General features: G+C 42.2%; 1 protein-coding gene across 1 annotated transcript in view; it reads right to left on the reverse strand.

Moving 5' to 3' along the window:
• Positions 1-12,934, reverse strand: part of LOC139424325 (calmodulin-regulated spectrin-associated protein 3-like) — a 44,383-nt gene extending 31,449 nt beyond the window's left edge. Inside the window, exons 1-3 of the mRNA XM_071176040.1 lie at positions 12,744-12,934; positions 5,365-5,633; positions 4,753-4,893 (exon numbers count right to left, since the gene is read on the reverse strand). Coding sequence (XP_071032141.1) covers positions 4,753-4,893; positions 5,365-5,633; positions 12,744-12,876 — 543 coding nt within the window. The 5' untranslated portion in view covers positions 12,877-12,934. The remainder of the gene's footprint in view (positions 1-4,752; positions 4,894-5,364; positions 5,634-12,743) is intronic.
• Positions 12,935-19,623: the final 6,689 nt, after the last annotated feature.

The raw sequence follows: 19,623 nt of genomic DNA on the forward strand, positions 1-19,623 counted from the left end.
AAAGACAACAACTACCCCAACTTCAACAGATATAATACATATTGACTTGTCTTTCTGGCTTGTAAGACAACAACTACCCCAACTTCAACAGATATAATACATATTGACTTGTCTTTCTGGCTTGTAAGACAACAACGACCCCAACTTCAACAGATATAATACATATTGACTTGGCTTTCTGGCTTGTAAAGACAACAACGACCCCAACTTCAACAGTTATAATACATATTGACTTGGCTTTCTGGCTTGTAAAGACAACAACGACCCCAACTTCAACAGTTATAATACATATTGACTTGGCTTTCTGGCTTATAAAGACAACAACTACCCCAACTTCAACAGATATAATACATATTGACTTGTCTTTCTGGCTTGTAAGACAACAACGACCCCAACTTCAACAGATATAATACATATTGACTTGGCTTTCTGGCTTATAAGACAACAACTACCCCAACTTCAACAGATATAATACATATTGACTTGGCTTTCTGGCTTGTAAAGACAACAACTACCCCAACTTCAACAGTTATAATACATATTGACTTGTCTTTCTGGCTTGTAAAGACAACAACGACCCCAACTTCAACAGTTATAATACATATTGACTTGGCTTTCTGGCTTGTAAAGACAACAACAACCCCAACTTCAACAGATATAATACATATTGACTTGTCTTTCTGGCTTGTTAGACAACAACGACCCCAACTTCAACAGATATAATACATATTGACTTGTCTTTCTGGCTTGTAAAGACAACAACGACCCCAACTTCAACAGATATAATACATATTGACTTGGCTTTCTGGCTTGTAAAGACAACAACTACCCCAACTTCAACAGATATAATACATATTGACTTGGCTTTCTGGCTTGTTAGACAACAACGACCCCAACTTCAACAGATATAATACATATTGACTTGGCTTTCTGGCTTGTAAAGACAACAACTACCCCAACTTCAACAGATATAATACATATTGACTTGGCTTTCTGGCTTGTTAGACAACAACGACCCCAACTTCAACAGATATAATACATATTGACTTGTCTTTCTGGCTTGTTAGACAACAACGACCCCAACTTCAACAGATATAATACATATTGACTTGGCTTTCTGGCTTGTTAGACAACAACGACCCCAACTTCAACAGATATAATACATATTGACTTGGCTTTCTGGCTTGTTAGACAACAACGACCCCAACTTCAACAGATATAATACATATTGACTTGGCTTTCTGGCTTGTTAGACAACAACGACCCCAACTTCAACAGATATAATACATATTGACTTGGCTTTCTGGCTTGTTAGACAACAACGACCCCAACTTCAACAGATATAATACATATTGACTTGGCTTTCTGGCTTGTTAGACAACAACGACCCCAACTTCAACAGATATAATACATATTGACTTGGCTTTCTGGCTTGTTAGACAACAACGACCCCAACTTCAACAGATATAATACATATTGACTTGGCTTTCTGGCTTGTAAAGACAACAACGACCCCAACTTCAACAGATATAATACATATTGACTTGGCTTTCTGGCTTGTAAAGACAACAACGACCCCAACTTCAACAGTTATAATACATATTGACTTGGCTTTCTGGCTTGTAAAGACAACAACAACCCCAACTTCAACAGTTATAATACATATTGACTTGGCTTTCTGGCTTGTAAAGACAACAACGACCCCAACTTCAACAGTTATAATACATATTGACTTGGCTTTCTGGCTTGTAAAGACAACAACGACCCCAACTTCAACAGTTATAATACATATTGACTTGTCTTTCTGGCTTGTAAAGACAACAACGACCCCAACTTCAACAGATATAATACATATTGACTTGGCTTTCTGGCTTGTAAAGACAACAACGACCCCAACTTCAACAGTTATAATACATATTGACTTGTCTTTCTGGCTTGTAAAGACAACAACGACCCCAACTTCAACAGATATAATACATATTGACTTGGCTTTCTGGCTTGTAAAGACAACAACTACCCCAACTTCAACAGATATAATACATATTGACTTGGCTTTCTGGCTTGTAAAGACAACAACGACCCCAACTTCAACAGTTATAATACATATTGACTTGGCTTTCTGGCTTGTAAAGACAACAACGACCCCAACTTCAACAGATATAATACATATTGACTTGGCTTTCTGGCTTGTAAAGACAACAACGACCCCAACTTCAACAGTTATAATACATATTGACTTGGCTTTCTGGCTTGTAAAGACAACAACGACCCCAACTTCAACAGTTATAATACATATTGACTTGTCTTTCTGGCTTGTAAAGACAACAACGACCCCAACTTCAACAGATATAATACATATTGACTTGGCTTTCTGGCTTGTAAAGACAACAACGACCCCAACTTCAACAGTTATAATACATATTGACTTGTCTTTCTGGCTTGTAAAGACAACAACGACCCCAACTTCAACAGATATAATACATATTGACTTGGCTTTCTGGCTTGTAAAGACAACAACTACCCCAACTTCAACAGATATAATACATATTGACTTGGCTTTCTGGCTTGTAAAGACAACAACGACCCCAACTTCAACAGTTATAATACATATTGACTTGGCTTTCTGGCTTGTAAAGACAACAACGACCCCAACTTCAACAGTTATAATACATATTGACTTGGCTTTCTGGCTTGTAAAGACAACAACGACCCCAACTTCAACAGATATAATACATATTGACTTGGCTTTCTGGCTTGTAAAGACAACAACGACCCCAACTTCAACAGATATAATACATATTGACTTGGCTTTCTGGCTTGTAAAGACAACAACGACCCCAACTTCAACAGATATAATACATATTGACTTGGCTTTCTGGCTTGTAAAGACAACAACGACCCCAACTTCAACAGATATAATACATATTGACTTGGCTTTCTGGCTTGTAAAGACAACAACGACCCCAACTTCAACAGATATAATACATATTGACTTGGCTTTCTGGCTTGTAAAGACAACAACGACCCCAACTTCAACAGTTATAATACATATTGACTTGTCTTTCTGGCTTGTAAAGACAACAACGACCCCAACTTCAACAGATATAATACATATTGACTTGGCTTTCTGGCTTGTAAAGACAACAACGACCCCAACTTCAACAGTTATAATACATATTGACTTGTCTTTCTGGCTTGTAAAGACAACAACGACCCCAACTTCAACAGATATAATACATATTGACTTGGCTTTCTGGCTTGTAAAGACAACAACTACCCCAACTTCAACAGATATAATACATATTGACTTGGCTTTCTGGCTTGTAAAGACAACAACGACCCCAACTTCAACAGTTATAATACATATTGACTTGGCTTTCTGGCTTGTAAAGACAACAACGACCCCAACTTCAACAGTTATAATACATATTGACTTGGCTTTCTGGCTTGTAAAGACAACAACGACCCCAACTTCAACAGATATAATACATATTGACTTGGCTTTCTGGCTTGTAAAGACAACAACGACCCCAACTTCAACAGATATAATACATATTGACTTGGCTTTCTGGCTTGTAAAGACAACAACGACCCCAACTTCAACAGATATAATACATATTGACTTGGCTTTCTGGCTTGTAAAGACAACAACGACCCCAACTTCAACAGATATAATACATATTGACTTGGCTTTCTGGCTTGTAAAGACAACAACGACCCCAACTTCAACAGATATAATACATATTGACTTGGCTTTCTGGCTTGTAAAGACAACAACGACCCCAACTTCAACAGTTATAATACATATTGACTTGGCTTTCTGGCTTGTAAAGACAACAACGACCCCAACTTCAACAGATATAATACATATTGACTTGTCTTTCTGGCTTGTAAAGACAACAACTACCCCAACTTCAACAGATATAATACATATTGACTTGGCTTTCTGGCTTGTAAAGACAACAACGACCCCAACTTCAACAGTTATAATACATATTGACTTGGCTTTCTGGCTTGTAAAGACAACAACGACCCCAACTTCAACAGATATAATACATATTGACTTGCACTATTTGTTTTTTTATTTTTGTATTTCCTGCTCATGACTTGTAAGGGTTTACAGCTTTAAAAAAAAGTGAAAATGTTATTTGTGAGTTCTACTTCTGACAATAAATAAGAAGCAGTGTTTAGGCAGGCTTGATTCTGAAGCAGATATGCACCTTTAAAACATTATTTGATTAATATCATGATAATTATTGTTCCTGAATGAAAAAAAAATCTATATATATATCGTGATAATTTATTTGCCATATCGCCCAGCCCTAATGACCTGGTTGTGTTCTAGAATGACCTGGTTGTGTTCTAGAATGACCTGGTTGTGTTCTAGAATGACCTGGTTGTGTTCTAGAATGACCTGGTTGTGTTCTAGAATGACCTGGTTGTGTTCTAGAATGACCTGGTCATTTTCTGGTTGTGTTCTAGAATGACCTGGTTGTGTTCTAGAATGACCTGGTTGTGTTCTAGAATGACCTGGTTGTGTTCTAGAATGACCTGGTCGTGTTCTAGAATGACCTGGTCATTTTCTGGTTGTGTTCTAGAATGACCTGGTTGTGTTCTAGAATTACCTGGTTGTGTTCTAGAATGACCTGGTTGTGTTCTAGAATGACCTGGTCATTTTCTGGTTGTGTTCTAGAATGACCTGGTTGTGTTCTAGAATGACCTGGTCATTTTCTGGTTGTGTTCTGGTCTTACCCGGTTAACCCAGAAGAGGAGGGCATTCTCCCACGGAGCCCCGCCTCCCATTTTATCTGCCTCTGCAGTCATCTTAACCTTGCCCACCGTCTCCATGGCAGCCAGTGACATCAGCGAGTCAATCAGGACCAGGTGGGCCCTCTAGACCAATCAGACAGAGAGAAGCAGACCATGAGCCAATCATGAGAAAGCAAAGGATCAACAATAGGAGTACCATTAGGGTTACACACACACACACACACACACACACACACACACACATACAGTAACACACACACACAGTAACACACACACACAGTAACACACACACACTGTAACACACACACACTGTAACACACACACACACACACTGTAACACACACACACACACGCTGTAACACACACTCACACACACTGTAACACACATTCACACACACACTGACACACACACACACTGTAACACACAAACTCACACACACACAGACACTGTAACTCACACACTGTAACACACACTGTAACACACACACACACTGTAACACACACACACACACTGTAACACACACACACACTGTAACACACACACACACTGTAACACACACACACTGTAACACACACACACACACTGTAACACACCGTCTTGATGGGCGTGTGGCTGAGGTCTTCCTCTGTGATGGCCACATCCTGGTCCCTGGGCTCCAGGCCCCTCTTGGTGAGGAGCTGCAGAAGTGCGGAGTTGTCCCCTGGGGGCCCCTGAGGAGCGGGCTGGGAGACCCCGTGGAGCAGGGCCTGGGTCCTACAGTACAGCTCAGGGGACAGGAGTAGCTGGGAGACAGAGGGCTTGAGGTGCTCCTGCTCATACTTGTCTCTGTACAGAGGCTCTCGCAGCTCCACCGGGACATTCTCTATGGTGGATGAGAGGGGTAAACAATGAGGAACTGTAGAACTACCTGAACATTCTCTATGGTGGATGAGAGGGGTAAACAATGAGGAACCGTAGAACTACCTGAACATTCTCTACAGGGAGACAGAGGACAACCTATAGAGTTAGAACTGTAGAACTACCTGAACATTCTCTACAGGGAGACAGAGGACAACCTATAGAGTTAGAACTGTAGAACTACCTGAACAGTCTCTACAGGGAGACAGGACAACCTATAGAGTTAGAACTGTAGAACTACCTGAACATTCTCTACAGGGAGACAGGACAACCTATAGAGTTAGAACTGTAGAACTACCTGAACAGTCTCTACAGGGAGACAGGACAACCTATAGAGTTAGAACTGTAGAACTACCTGAACATTCTCCCCCCCCCCCCCCCCCCCTCTATCTCACTCTCTCCCACTCTCAATCAGTTACTACAGAGAGAAAGAGAGGATGAAAGAGTGAATGTACAGACTCTCTCTCTCCTCATCTCTCTCGCTCTAGACAGGCATATCACACAGAGGACAGATATAATGTCATTATCTGCATGAACAACTCAGCCAGGCGACAGTGTGTGTGTGTGTGTGTGTGTGTGTGTGTGTGTGTGTGTGTGTGTGTGTGTGTGTGTGTGTGTGTGTGTGTGTGTGTGTGTGTGTGTGTGTGTGTGTGTGTGTGTGTGTGTGTGTGTGTGTGTGTGTGTGTTTCCTCTCTGGCAGTCAGACAAGATGGACTCAGAGCTCTTGCACACAACACCAAGAGTGGACCACATCCCTCGGCTGAGCTCAGTGACCCATATCCCTCTGCTGCTCTAGGAGAGGGAAGGATGATCTGAGAGATTGGAGCAGCTCTCCCACTGGCAAGGAAGAAAGAAATATCTAACTCTGGACTGGACTACTCCCCTCCTCCTCTCTCCTCTCCTCCTCTTCTCCTTTCTCTCTTGGAATCGGCTCCAAGAAGAAAGACAGAGGACAATAATTCCAGGTGGGCTGTTGAGAGAGGGAGCAAGGGGAAGAAGGAGAGGAATCTGATCGAGGCTGCGTCTGATTGGCTGTAAACATAGTGTGTCCTTTGTTATCAGCAGGACTATGGTCCTTGACACACACACACAAACACACATACATACACACACACACACACACACACACAAACATACACACACAAACACAAACACAAGCACACAAAACTATAGTAGATTCAACTCTGTGTGTTCAAGCTACAGAACACTGGAGATAAATGGAACGCTGGTTGCCATGGGAACGGCAGAAGAGGAGAAAGCCATTCCGTCTCAATCAAAAGGAATGACTGTGTCTCTGGACTGTGGCTCTGGACTGTGGCTCTGGACTGTGGCTCTGGACTGCGGCTCAGCAGGGCCCAGCTAACCCAATTAGCATCATTGCTAATCTAATCCAGTAGAAACAGGTTAAGAATGCTAAAACAGCAGAAACACACACAGGGCAGAGGAGGTTCAAAACAAACAGAGGCTTTGACTGAGACTGTATGGCAAGGAGGGTTGTGTACAACATACACAGCTATGTAAAGACCAGTGGAGGCTGCTGAGAGGAGGACGGCTCATAATAATGGCCGGAACGGAGCAAATGGAATGTCACCAAACATCTGGAAACCATGGAAACCATGTGTTTGATACCATTCCACTGATTCTGCTCCAGCCATTACCACGAGCCCGTCCTCCCCAATTAAGGTGCCACCAACCTCCTGTGGTAAAGACACACACACACACAAATATACACACACAAACACACAATGGAATGTGTTCATTAACACAAAGGGGAAGAAGGAGAGGAATCTGACCGAGGCTGCGTCTGATAGGACACACTATGTTTACAGCCATTGTTATCAGCAGGACTATAGGCCTTGACACACACACACACACACACAGAAACACACACACACACACACAAAAACACACACACACACAGAAACACACACACACACACAGAAACACACACACACACACACAGAAACACACACACAGAAACACACACCCACACAGAAACACACACACATCATGTCTGGCACAGGATCCTCTATTGATCTGTTATAGATTTAGAAGTCACTTAACCTCCACGAAGACACTTACTTTAACAGTTTACACTATCATACCAATGTTACAGTGCAAGACAGAGTGCATCTGTGCAGTGTGTGTGCCAGATGTTGACGTTTGTTTTCCAACTTCCGTATTGGGGTGACTGAGATTTCTGTCGGGAATAGGCTACTAACAACATACATCAGGTAGCCTTCAACATACCTCAGGTAACCTTCTACATACATCAGGTAGCCTTCAGCCTTCAACATACGTCAGGTAGCCTTCAACATACCTCAGGTAGCCTTCTACATACCTCAGGTAGCCTTCAACATACCTCAGGTAGCCTTCAACATACCTCAGGTAGCCTTCTACATACGTCAGGTAGCCTTCAGCCTTCTACATATGCCAGGTAGCCTTCAACAAACGTCAGGTAGCCTTCTACATACATCAGGTAGCCTTCAGCCTTCTACATATGTTAGGTAGCCTTCTACATATGTTAGGTAGCCTTCTGCATATGTTAGGTAGCCTTCAGCCTTCTACATATGTTAGGTAGCCTTCTACATATGTTAGGTAGCCTTCTACATATGTCAGGTAGCCTTCAGCATACCTCAGGTAGCCTTCTACATACATCAGGTAGCCTTCAGCCTTCTACATATGTTAGGTAGCCTTCTACATATGTCAGGTAGCCTTCTACATACGTCAGGTAGCCTTCTACATACCTCAGGTAGCCTTCTACATACATCAGGTAGCCTTCAACATACCTCAGGTAACCTTCTACATACATCAGGTAGCCTTCAACATACGTCAGGTAGCCTTCAGCCTTCTACATATGCCAGGTAGCCTTCAACAAACTTCAGGTAGCCTTCTACATACATCAGGTAGCCTTCAGCCTTCTACATATGTTAGGTAGCCTTCTGCATATGTTAGGTAGCCTTCAGCCTTCTACATATGTTAGGTAGCCTTCTACATACGTCAGGTAGCCTTCAGCCTTCTACATATGCCAGGTAGCCTTCAACAAACGTCAGGTAGCCTTCTACATACATCAGGTAGCCTTCAGCCTTCTACATATGTTAGGTAGCCTTCTACATATGTTAGGTAGCCTTCTGCATATGTTAGGTAGCCTTCAGCCTTCTACATATGTTAGGTAGCCTTCTACATATGTTAGGTAGCCTTCTACATATGTCAGGTAGCCTTCAGCATACCTCAGGTAGCCTTCTACATACATCAGGTAGCCTTCAGCCTTCTACATATGTTAGGTAGCCTTCTACATATGTCAGGTAGCCTTCTACATACGTCAGGTAGCCTTCTACATACCTCAGGTAGCCTTCTACATACATCAGGTAGCCTTCAACATACCTCAGGTAACCTTCTACATACATCAGGTAGCCTTCTACATACATCAGGTAGCCTTCAACATACGTCAGGTAGCCTTCAGCCTTCTACATATGCCAGGTAGCCTTCAACAAACTTCAGGTAGCCTTCTACATACATCAGGTAGCCTTCAGCCTTCTACATATGTTAGGTAGCCTTCTGCATATGTTAGGTAGCCTTCAGCCTTCTACATATGTTAGGTAGCCTTCTACATATGTTAGGTAGCCTTCTACATATGTCAGGTAGCCTTCAGCATACCTCAGGTAGCCTTCTACATACATCAGGTAGCCTTCAGCCTTCTACATATGTTAGGTAGCCTTCTACATATGTCAGGTAGCCTTCTACATACGTCAGGTAGCCTTCTACATACCTCAGGTAGCCTTCTACATACATCAGGTAGCCTTCAACATACCTCAGGTAGCCTTCTACATACATCAGGTAGCCTTCAACATACCTCAGGTAACCTTCTACATACATCAGGTAGCCTTCAGCCTTCTACATACGGAAGATAGCCTTCTACATATGTCAGGTAGCCTTCAACATACGTCAGGTAGCCTTCTACATATGTCAGGTAGCCTTCAACATACACCAGGTAGCCTTCTACATACATCAGGTAGCCTTCAACATACGCCAGGTAGCCTTCTACATACGTCAGGTAGCCTTCAACAAACGTCAGGTAGCCTTCAACATACACCAGGTAGCCTTCTACATACATCAGGTAGCCTTCAACATACGCCAGGTAGCCTTCTACATACCTCAGGTAGCCTTCTACATATGTCAGGTAACCTTCTACATACGTCAGGTAGGCTTCAACATATGTCAGGTAGCCTTCAACATACCTCAGGTAGGCTTCAACATTAGGGAATCGATACAGTTAAAAGGCTCAAACTCACGATAGACAGGCAGGGTGCTATTGAACGGTCCCACAGGAGTAAATGACACTTTCTCTATTTCCCTAATAACCAATCCTCAGTCCTCTCTCCACCCCAAGACCTCAAGACCACGTTCTGTAGCCACATGTGGATAGAACGCTCCCACTTTATCTGGATGGTCCCACATAGATGCTCTACAGACGGCCACACTATCAACAAACTATCTGTTGATAAGCAACTGCTTGCTAAGGTCACGGTTAGGTTTGGAATAAGGGTTAGTGTTAGGGTAAGGGTTAAGGTTAGGGTTAAGGTTAGGGTAAGGGTTAAAGGTTAGGGTTAAGGTTAGGGTAAGGGTTAAGGTTAGGGTAAGGGTTAAGGTTAGGGTTAAGGTTAGGGTTAAGGTTAGGGTAAGGGTTAAGGTTAGGGTAAGGGTTAAGGTTAGGGTTAAGGTTAGGGTTAAGGTTAGGGTTAAGGTTAGGGTAAGGGTTAAGGTTAGGGTAAGGGTTAAGGTTAAGGTTAGGGTTAAGGTTAGGGTAAGGGCTAAGGTTAGGGTTAAGGTTAGGGTAAGGGTTAAGGTTAGGGTTAAGGTTAGGGCTAAGGTTAGGACTAAGGTTAGGGCTAGGGTACGGCTTAAGGTTAGGGTTAGGGATAAGGTTAGTGGATAGTTAGTTGAAATGTTGTTGAAATGTTGTTACAAACTATCCAAATAAAGTGTTCCGATAGAACTGCCATGAACAGAGCTGAGGTTATTATGACTCCCTGCTAAAATAAAGGTTACATCAATTATAGGCCTACATGTTCTATATTCTACATGTTCTATATTCTACATGTTCCCTATTCTACATGTTCCCTATTCTACATGTTCTATATTCTACATGTTCTATATTCTACATGTTCTATATTCTACATGTTCTATATTCTACATGTTCCCTATTCTACATGTTCCCTATTCTACATGTTCTATATTCTACATGTTCCCTATTCTACATGTTCTATATTCTACATGTTCTATATTCTACATGTTCCTTATTCTACATGTTCCCTATTCTACATGTTCTATATTCTACATTTCCCTATTCTACATGTTCCCTATTCTACATGTTCCCTATTCTACATGTTCCCTATTCTACATGTTCCATATTCTTCATGTTCCCTATTCTACATGTTCTATATTCTACATGTTCCCTATTCTACATGTTCTATATTCTACATGTCCCCAATTCTACATGTTCTATATTCTACAAGTTCCCTATTCTACATGTTCTATATTCTACATGTTTCCTATTCTACATGTTCCATATTCTACATGTTCTATATTCTACATGTCCTCAATTCTACATGTTCTATATTCTACAAGTTCCCTATTCCACATGTTCTATATTCTACATGTTCCCTATTCTACATGTTCTATATTCTACATGTTCCCTATTCTACATGTTATATATTCTACATGTTCCCTATTCTACATGCTCCCTATTCTACATGTTCCCTATTCTACATGTTCCATTTTCTACATGTCCCATACTTTACATACATTGTTTTCTACATAGGCAATTTCTATCTGAACGTTCCAAGACGTTGCGTCATCCTGCACGCTGCAGAGGACATTACAATTCCACCAAATGGGCGTGTTAACAGGCCTGTAGGCTGACAAAGGGAACCCCCAGGTGCAACTGCCAGGGAAATGTGTAGGCTACATACAAACGATTAGGCGAGATGATATCCTTTCCTCGTCTCCTTTCCTTAATGGTAGGCGTACAATCGCTGATCTGATATAAATTGGCAGGTGAAAGCGACGTGGTTATAATCTATCCACTTCGCCTATCGGTGGTGATGGAAGCTTGTGCCGATAAAGCCAGAACAGACATATCTGTATGTTCATCGCATGTTATTTTGTGGCAACTGTATAGCTGTCGTTTAACCACAGGCTATGTGAGTGGCAGTGTCACATTCACACGTTTGTGTCAATCTATAACACAATCTATAAAACACAAGCCATGCATGCGTTTGGCTACGAGAAGGCTGGACCACGGTGATGTAGCCAAGGCGTGTGCGCGTGTAACACTGACACACATATGGAAGGGATATCCATTTAGGCTACCACGCACGCGGTGGCATAGGCCTACACTCATATTAGCCTGATATGTGGCGCGTGCAACACATTTAACGAGCAGATAGGCCTGTTGATCTTGGAGTGTATGTCTATATTATCATCCAGTAGTATTACAGGCCGCGGGATAAATAACAGATTAACTGACGTTAGAAGTATAAGAGGAAGGCGGTGACGCCATCCTCCTCCGCCCAGACCGCTCCACGCGAACCGCTGCCCCTTTGAATCAAGGCCTTCTATTTCTTAACCATTCTGATTTTTTAACTTATAGAATCACCCCATTTAAAATACAAAATAAAAATATGAATGAACAGGTACGCTGTAACATATGGCATTCAACGCGTTCACCTTTGAGAGTGAAATGGCCAAAGAAGCAGTAGCTAACAGCCTCTGATGAAGAGGATAGACGCATATGGGTGTGAGCGTTAGAGATGCTTTGTGTGTGAGTCGCCTATCACATTTAGCTGTAGTCTATAATCAGACACATCGTAACCTTGACAACATAAACCTTTTTCGAATAAAATATAATTATTCCATTGTTATTAACAGTAAATATCCGTGATTCTGTCCAATAGACGCCCTGTGAAAAAACGTGCACTTTCCCCGTTATAGCCCACGGACACCGGCCAACTGCATCAATAACGGGAGAAACGTCAACCCGTAAATCGCCCATGATAAATAAAGCCCATTTTACCTGCGGATCCGTATGACTTCGCCAGTAGCCACCGGACGCTGGCGCACACCTTGGCTCGGTTGAAGTCGTACTGATTCAACGGTTTAATCTCCGGCACCGTGAATGTCTTCCTCATCTCACCTGCATCCTCCATAGCCCAACCAGTCCACCCAGCCGTTCCGGGAAGGAAGGATGGAGAGCCGAGGAGAGGAAGGGAGAAGGAGTGCACGCTATCTACAAAGAGGGGTGTTACCGCAGCAGCTCCCGGTGAAATAAATCCAAAAATATAACAACAGCGATTTAAATCCTAATTGTTGCGGCGAATAATTAACGATGACTGCTGTGCTGTGACCGTCTATGTCACCACGGCCTGATAATTAAGGTGTTGGTCCTTATTGCCGCTGCGAGCAATGCGCGGTCACTTGCTGCGTTGGCATCAGTGGGCTTGGGGATGATGGGTTGTAGTGGTATACTGATCCACAGAGACAACCGCATATCAGGAAATGATTTCCATTCTTTCTGCTCTGCGAAGCTGTTCCATCACAGTAGTCCCCATGCAGTAGACTGCTGCACACGCATCCAGAAGTAGGAGAGCCGCCACACTTTGACTGACCTAGTTTTCAGGTGCTGCTGTAGCCAACGGTCATGTATGGGGGGTGATAAGGGACATATATAAACCTAGGCAACCGTACCACCTGACATGACACAAACGCCTTAATAACATCTGCGTGACGTCTGCATCGCGTGTTAATGAAAGTCATAATGTGCATAGTTTATATTTGTATGAATTAAATCTCAACCATAAATGTTAGAAACCTACAATTTTTCCATGCAAGCAGACATTCCTAAGTAGCCACCTTGAACTATAGTGTTGCCTACAGCTTGTGTATTTCCTGTTATTGCTAATGGCCTAGAAAATATTATGCCCATTCTATAGATAATCTGTCTTTCCCTCAACACCTCATGGCATGGTATGTTATCTCGCTGTATACAGATGTAAATGTTGTTAGCCAATCATAGACTGTGTCGTCACCAGTTCCATATCAGACAACCAATAAGAGTTGTGTCCATGGCTCTCAGAGGAGTTCATAGGTGCTATTCGAGATCCTTGGGATGTCCCTTTAGTCGAATAGAACAGTTCATAGACTTTCCCAGAGGGTCCATGCTATTCAGGATCCTTGGGATGTCCATACATCTATCAAGTATAAATGTAAATTGGTTAAGTTTAGTGTTAATTTAGGGTAAAGACTTCCCAAGGAATCCGAATTGCAGTGACCATTCATAGAGTGAGAGACTGGCGCGGTGTTTGAGAGCTCGGCGACGACACAGACATTCATTTGTTTTAGTTTTTTTACAAGTGGCAGAAGTGATTTTCGAGTGTCTGCCCCAGACGGTTTCCTTATTAGAGACAATGAAAATAATTACCAAGATGTCCTTGATCCAGTTGAGGAGTAAGTAGGTTATATTTAAATTGTGATATCATTCAGAAATATTTACGTCTACTGCGTTAAGGCAAATTTGGTTTATTTGTAAATAATACTTCTTTGTTGATAACGTATTGTCGAAAGCACTAAGGTAATATTATTTACAGTGTTGATAGTGGAGTAGGCTAGTGTATAATAGTGTAATTTTATGTGCTAGTATTATTTATTTAATGGATTAATTCAATTGTAAATTAAATAACTCCTTTTCACTGAAGAAGGGAAACAAGGTACAACATGCAACTGCGATCGAAGACCTAAAATCAGGCCTGACAATATCACAACGGTATCCTAATATAGTGTGGATACAGTAGTAGCCTATTCTACAACAATGTAACTGTATGTGCTATGATTATTTGTCTAATTGATCAATTCAATTGTAAATGTGGATGGGTACGCTATTTCATTCAATGATTACGTTATTGTACAGGAGTAGTCTACAGTCTACAATAATAATAATAACGTAATTGAATGTGCGATAGTATCATTTATTTAATTGATGAGTACAATTGTGAATGGGGATGGGTAGGCTGCTTCATTCAGTGAAAACTGAATATATTGCTGTCTCTGGGAGAATGTTAATGACGGCTTTTCAGCTGTTGAACTATGGCAACCACAAGTAACCACATCCTCTTCTCCTGTTCAACTACGTTGACGCCACACTAAAAATGACTGTACATAGACCCCTGTGCCCATGTCAGTGTAACATGATCCATCCAAGGCCTCTCAGCTGGATGCCTAAAATGTGAGAAATGTAAGCAAGATGCTATGGTGTGTGTGTGTGTGTGTGTGTGTGTGTGTGTGTGTGTGTGTGTGTGTGTGTGTGTGTGTGTGTGTGTGTGTGTGTGTGTGTGTGTGTGTGTGTGTGTGTGTGTGTGTGTGTGTGTGTGTGTGTGTGTGTGTGTGTGTGTGGAGTTCCAAGTAAATACTTGATAAGATGGTAAAGGCAATAGTGATGAGAGTGAGAGCATACCGTATGAAAGTAAAGACCCCTTGGGATCTATAATGAGTGTGGGGGGCCTCTTGTGTCTCCTTTTTGTCCGTTTGAGGATACTACAGTCACGACTGGTGGAGGTTCTTGGAACACTGCGATTTAAGTCTGAGCAGAGGTTGACGAAAACCTTCAAAAGTGGTGGTGTTATGTTGCATGGCAGATGTTTGAGTACAGAATCAAATGGTGTGAACTTAACAGGTTCAACTTGTTGAGTACAGTCTTTGAGAAAGGGGTTCCAACAGGGTTCTTTGGCTGTCACTAAAGGAGAGAACCTTTTGGTTCCAGGTAGAAGTCTTTTTGGTTCCAAGTAGAACCCGTTGTGGAATGGAGCCCAAAAGGGTTCTACCTAGACACAGAAGGTGTTCTACCTGGAACCAAAAAGGGTTCTCCTATGGGGACTTGGGAAGAATCCTGTTAGTTTGTAGATAGCACCTTTTTATCTGAGTGTAGGCCTATATTGCAGACGTGGTTCCGTAGATATCTGTGAAAAATAAAATTCATAGGTGATGGTGAGTTAAGATAATCAGAAATAATATAAAACATCCCCACTTTTAGCACACACTTGCAAGGAGGCAAAGTAGCCTATGTGTGCTGAGGCATGTGTGATCACTCAACATTGACAGGACCAACAGAAAAAACATGCTTGGGACTCCCGGAGGGGCGCAGCGGTCTAAGGCACTGCATCTCAGGGCTTGAGGCATCACTACAGACCCTGGTTTGTTTCCAGGCTGTATCACAACCGGCTGTGATTGGGAGTCCCATAGGGCAGCACACAATTGGCCCAGCGTCAACCAGGTTAGGGTTTGGCTGGGGTAGGTCATCATTTATTATTTTTTATTTTATTTTTTACTTTAGTTGGTAAATATTTTCTTAAGAACTGCACTGTTGGTTAAGGGCTTGTAAGTAAGCATTTCGCGGTAAGGTCTACACTTGTTGTATTCGGCACGTGACAAAGTTTGATTTGATTTGAAATCGCTAAACCTGGCTACCAATGTTCTAGTACACATTTATTGAGGTAAGGAGATCAGAGATGTCAAGGTGGTACTCAAGCATATGCCATGTGTATGTGACACACATATGTATGGTCTTCTTTTTTATGATTTATTTTGAATATTTTGCCTCCCATGTATTTGCATTTTAATGTATGTATATAATTACTGCCGCTATGTGAGCTGTGACGTCAATGAAGTGAGTTAGTGAGATATTTAACATTTCTTCTTCGTGATGGAGAATGACTAGTTCTGAAAACCAACGTTTCTCCGTCTCATCATTTTATCCTATTAATTCAGGTATGTAACGTGCAAACATGCAATATGACTCAGAATATTGAGGTAACGTGGCAGGGTAGCCTAGTGGTTAGAGCGTTGGACTAATAACCGAAAGGTTGCAAGTTCAAATCCCTGAGCTGACAAGGTACAAATCTGTTGTTCTGCCCCTGAACAGGCAGTTAACCCACTGTTCCTAGGCTGTCATTGAAAATAAGAATTTGTTCTTAACTGACTTGCCTAGTAAAATAAAGGTAAAAAATTACATAGTCCATGAGTTTGGTGATGTTTGAAGGCAGTTTTAACTGAGTGAAAAGTTGGTTGGTATTTTCCCCATTGTAAGTAAGTTAATGGAGTTAGGCTAGTTTGCTAATGGTTTACATGAACGAGAAGGGATTAACATGGCGTCCAAACTTTGTGTACTTTTTGTTCAACGTTTTAAATCCAATTTGTTTTATTTTCTATGGACAAAGGTCCCGTTTTCTTTAGGCAAATTATGTAAATATATGATGTCACGATAAAATGTGTTAGTGTTAATATTTGTACAAAAATAGCATTTAACAGTTCGCTAGCTTGATGCTAACCTAATTTAGCTTGGCTTTGCGCTATAGTAGTTAGCTCTAGCCTAGTTGGTTTTAGTCAATGTCAGCTTAATGTAATGGTTGTAACATTGTTTCGCATAGGCGTCCAATAATTTAGAGTTTTTTTTTCCAGAAACTGACACATATATATAATGTGTAGATGTATGGTGACTCCACGTTTGGATGAACGGACCGACGGGACTGCCCTTGACGGCTACCAGGAATGGTGGAAGGACAATCTGAAGGTAATTATATTGCACACAACACAGCAGTGTCCAGGCCTCTAGATGATTCACTCTATCACCTGCTATATGGAGGGGAGCCGTAGCATTTAACTGACATAAATGAGGCAATTGTACATAACATTATTGCATATACTGTAGTATACATTTTTTAAATTGAATTTGTGTTTTTCTTTTGCTGTTTTTGTATAATGTACTTTGAGGTCACTGATACTCCACCTGATGTGGTGGAAGTTGTTGAACCTTCAGACACGGACTGAGAAGGATGAGGTCACTGATACTCCACCTGATGTGGTGGAAGTTGTCGAACCTTCAGACACGGACTGAGAAGGATGAGGTCACTGATACTCCACCTGATGTGGTGGAAGTTGTCGAACCTTCAGACACGGACTGAGAAGGATGAGGTCACTGATACTCCACCTGATGTGGTGGAAGTTGTCGAACCTTCAGACACGGACTGAGAAGGATGAGGTCACTGATACTCCACCTGATGTGGTGGAAGTTGTCGAACCACATTCAGACACGGACTGAGAAGGATCTGGAGGTTTTTGACCAGGAAAAAATTATTGTCCGCTATTAATTTATTCTTCTGGCTTTCCTTGAGATATATAAGAGATGTATTTGTAATAATATGAAATATAATTGTATTTATTTCTATTATCAATCAAGGTGAGACTGAACATGGACAGGGAGCATGAGAAGGAGAGCCACCTGAGAAGAATCAAGGTGAGACTGAACATGGACAGGGCGCATGAGAAGGAGAGCCACCTGAGAAGAATCAAGGGGACCAAGTACTTCGACATCTGGGCGAATGACTTGGCTTGGAAGAAGGACGAAAGGAAGGTGAGACCCGGGAAAGCTTGCTGCTCTTTCACTCCTAGCTGGGGTCAACATCCGTTATAAAAATCTCAGATGATAACTATTAGCTGCTTCGTGGTGGGCGGCATCGCCATGCTGTCAGCAGTACCAACACTGGCCCAGGGGTTTTCTCCAGATAGTCAATCTCAAAGCTAACCACTGGGTCACATTAAGTAACCAACACTTCCAGGTAGGTACTGTTAAGGTGTATGACTCCAGTGGTCATGACGCCACCCTGGAGCTTCTCTCACAACTCATCTCTCTATCTTTTCCAGGGACCATCCCTTACCAACCCCACTGACATCAAACATTAGACAGGTAACCTTTCTTTTCTGTCTTCCATTAACATTATTGCATGTCTAATCAAACACTTAAATTAAATCATTCAATAACTGTATTTTTACATACCTGATAATCATTTAACCTGTGTGTTTGCTTGTTTACATTTGTCTCCTACCTTGTTGCCTTTACTCTGCTCCTGTTCTCCAGGACCCAGGGGGTTCTGCCCTGTTGCCTTTACTCTGCTCCTGTTACCCAGGACCCAGGGTTTCTGCCCTGTTGTCTTTACTCTGCTCCTGTTCTCCGGGACCCAGGGGGTTCTGCCCTGTTGCCTTTACTCTGCTCCTGTTCTCCAGGACCCAGGGGGTTCTGCCCTGTTGCCTTTACTCTGCTCCTGTTCTCCAGGAGCTAGGGGATTCTGCCCTGTTGCCTTTACTCTGCTCCTGTTCTCCAGGACCTAGGGGGTTCTGCCCTGTTGTCTTTACTCTGCTCTTGTTCTCCAGGACCTAGGGGGTTCTGCCCTGTTGCCTTTACTCTGCTCCTGTTCTCCAGGACCTAGGGGGTTCTGCCCTGTTCCCTTTACTCTGCTCCTGTTCTCCAGGACCTAGGGGGTTCTGCCCTGTTCCCTTTACTCTGCTCCTGTTCTCCAGGACCTAGGGGGTTCTGCCTAACACCCAGACATGGATCCACCTGATGTCCTTCATTACCTACCACCCTCCAACTTTTCATTACATCAGCTTCTGTTATTGTCATGTTGTCATTATCTGCTTAGATAGAGCAAGAAAACGATTATACTGGGCACGTAATGTGAGCTGAACAGATTAGCTATAAAAACACTATCACTGCAAACACTCAGAACAAAGATGACAGCAGCGCCTGGACGTTGCAGTTTCCCTCTTCGAGTCGACAACCTGTTGAAAAACAGGCAGAATCTCCCATCCACACAATACTCCCCTCCTCTGTATTCCACACACCAGATTTGTGTATTTCAGTCTATGATTTCCATGTGAGTGTATAACAAAATCAGAAAGTAAATTGACACACATGTACCACATGTACCACATGTACCGAAAAAAAAAGATCAATGGTTACGTATTAAAATCTCAAATATTGCTAGATTGGTTTTCACAGCTGTTTCATACGGTCTTTGTTATTGTAAATTGTGACGTATCCCTTGATGGTATTTGTGAGTTCAAGACGA

The sequence above is a fragment of the Oncorhynchus clarkii genome, chromosome 13 (genome assembly GCF_045791955.1).
Source record: "Oncorhynchus clarkii lewisi isolate Uvic-CL-2024 chromosome 13, UVic_Ocla_1.0, whole genome shotgun sequence".
Classification (NCBI taxonomy): Eukaryota; Metazoa; Chordata; class Actinopteri; order Salmoniformes; family Salmonidae; genus Oncorhynchus; species Oncorhynchus clarkii.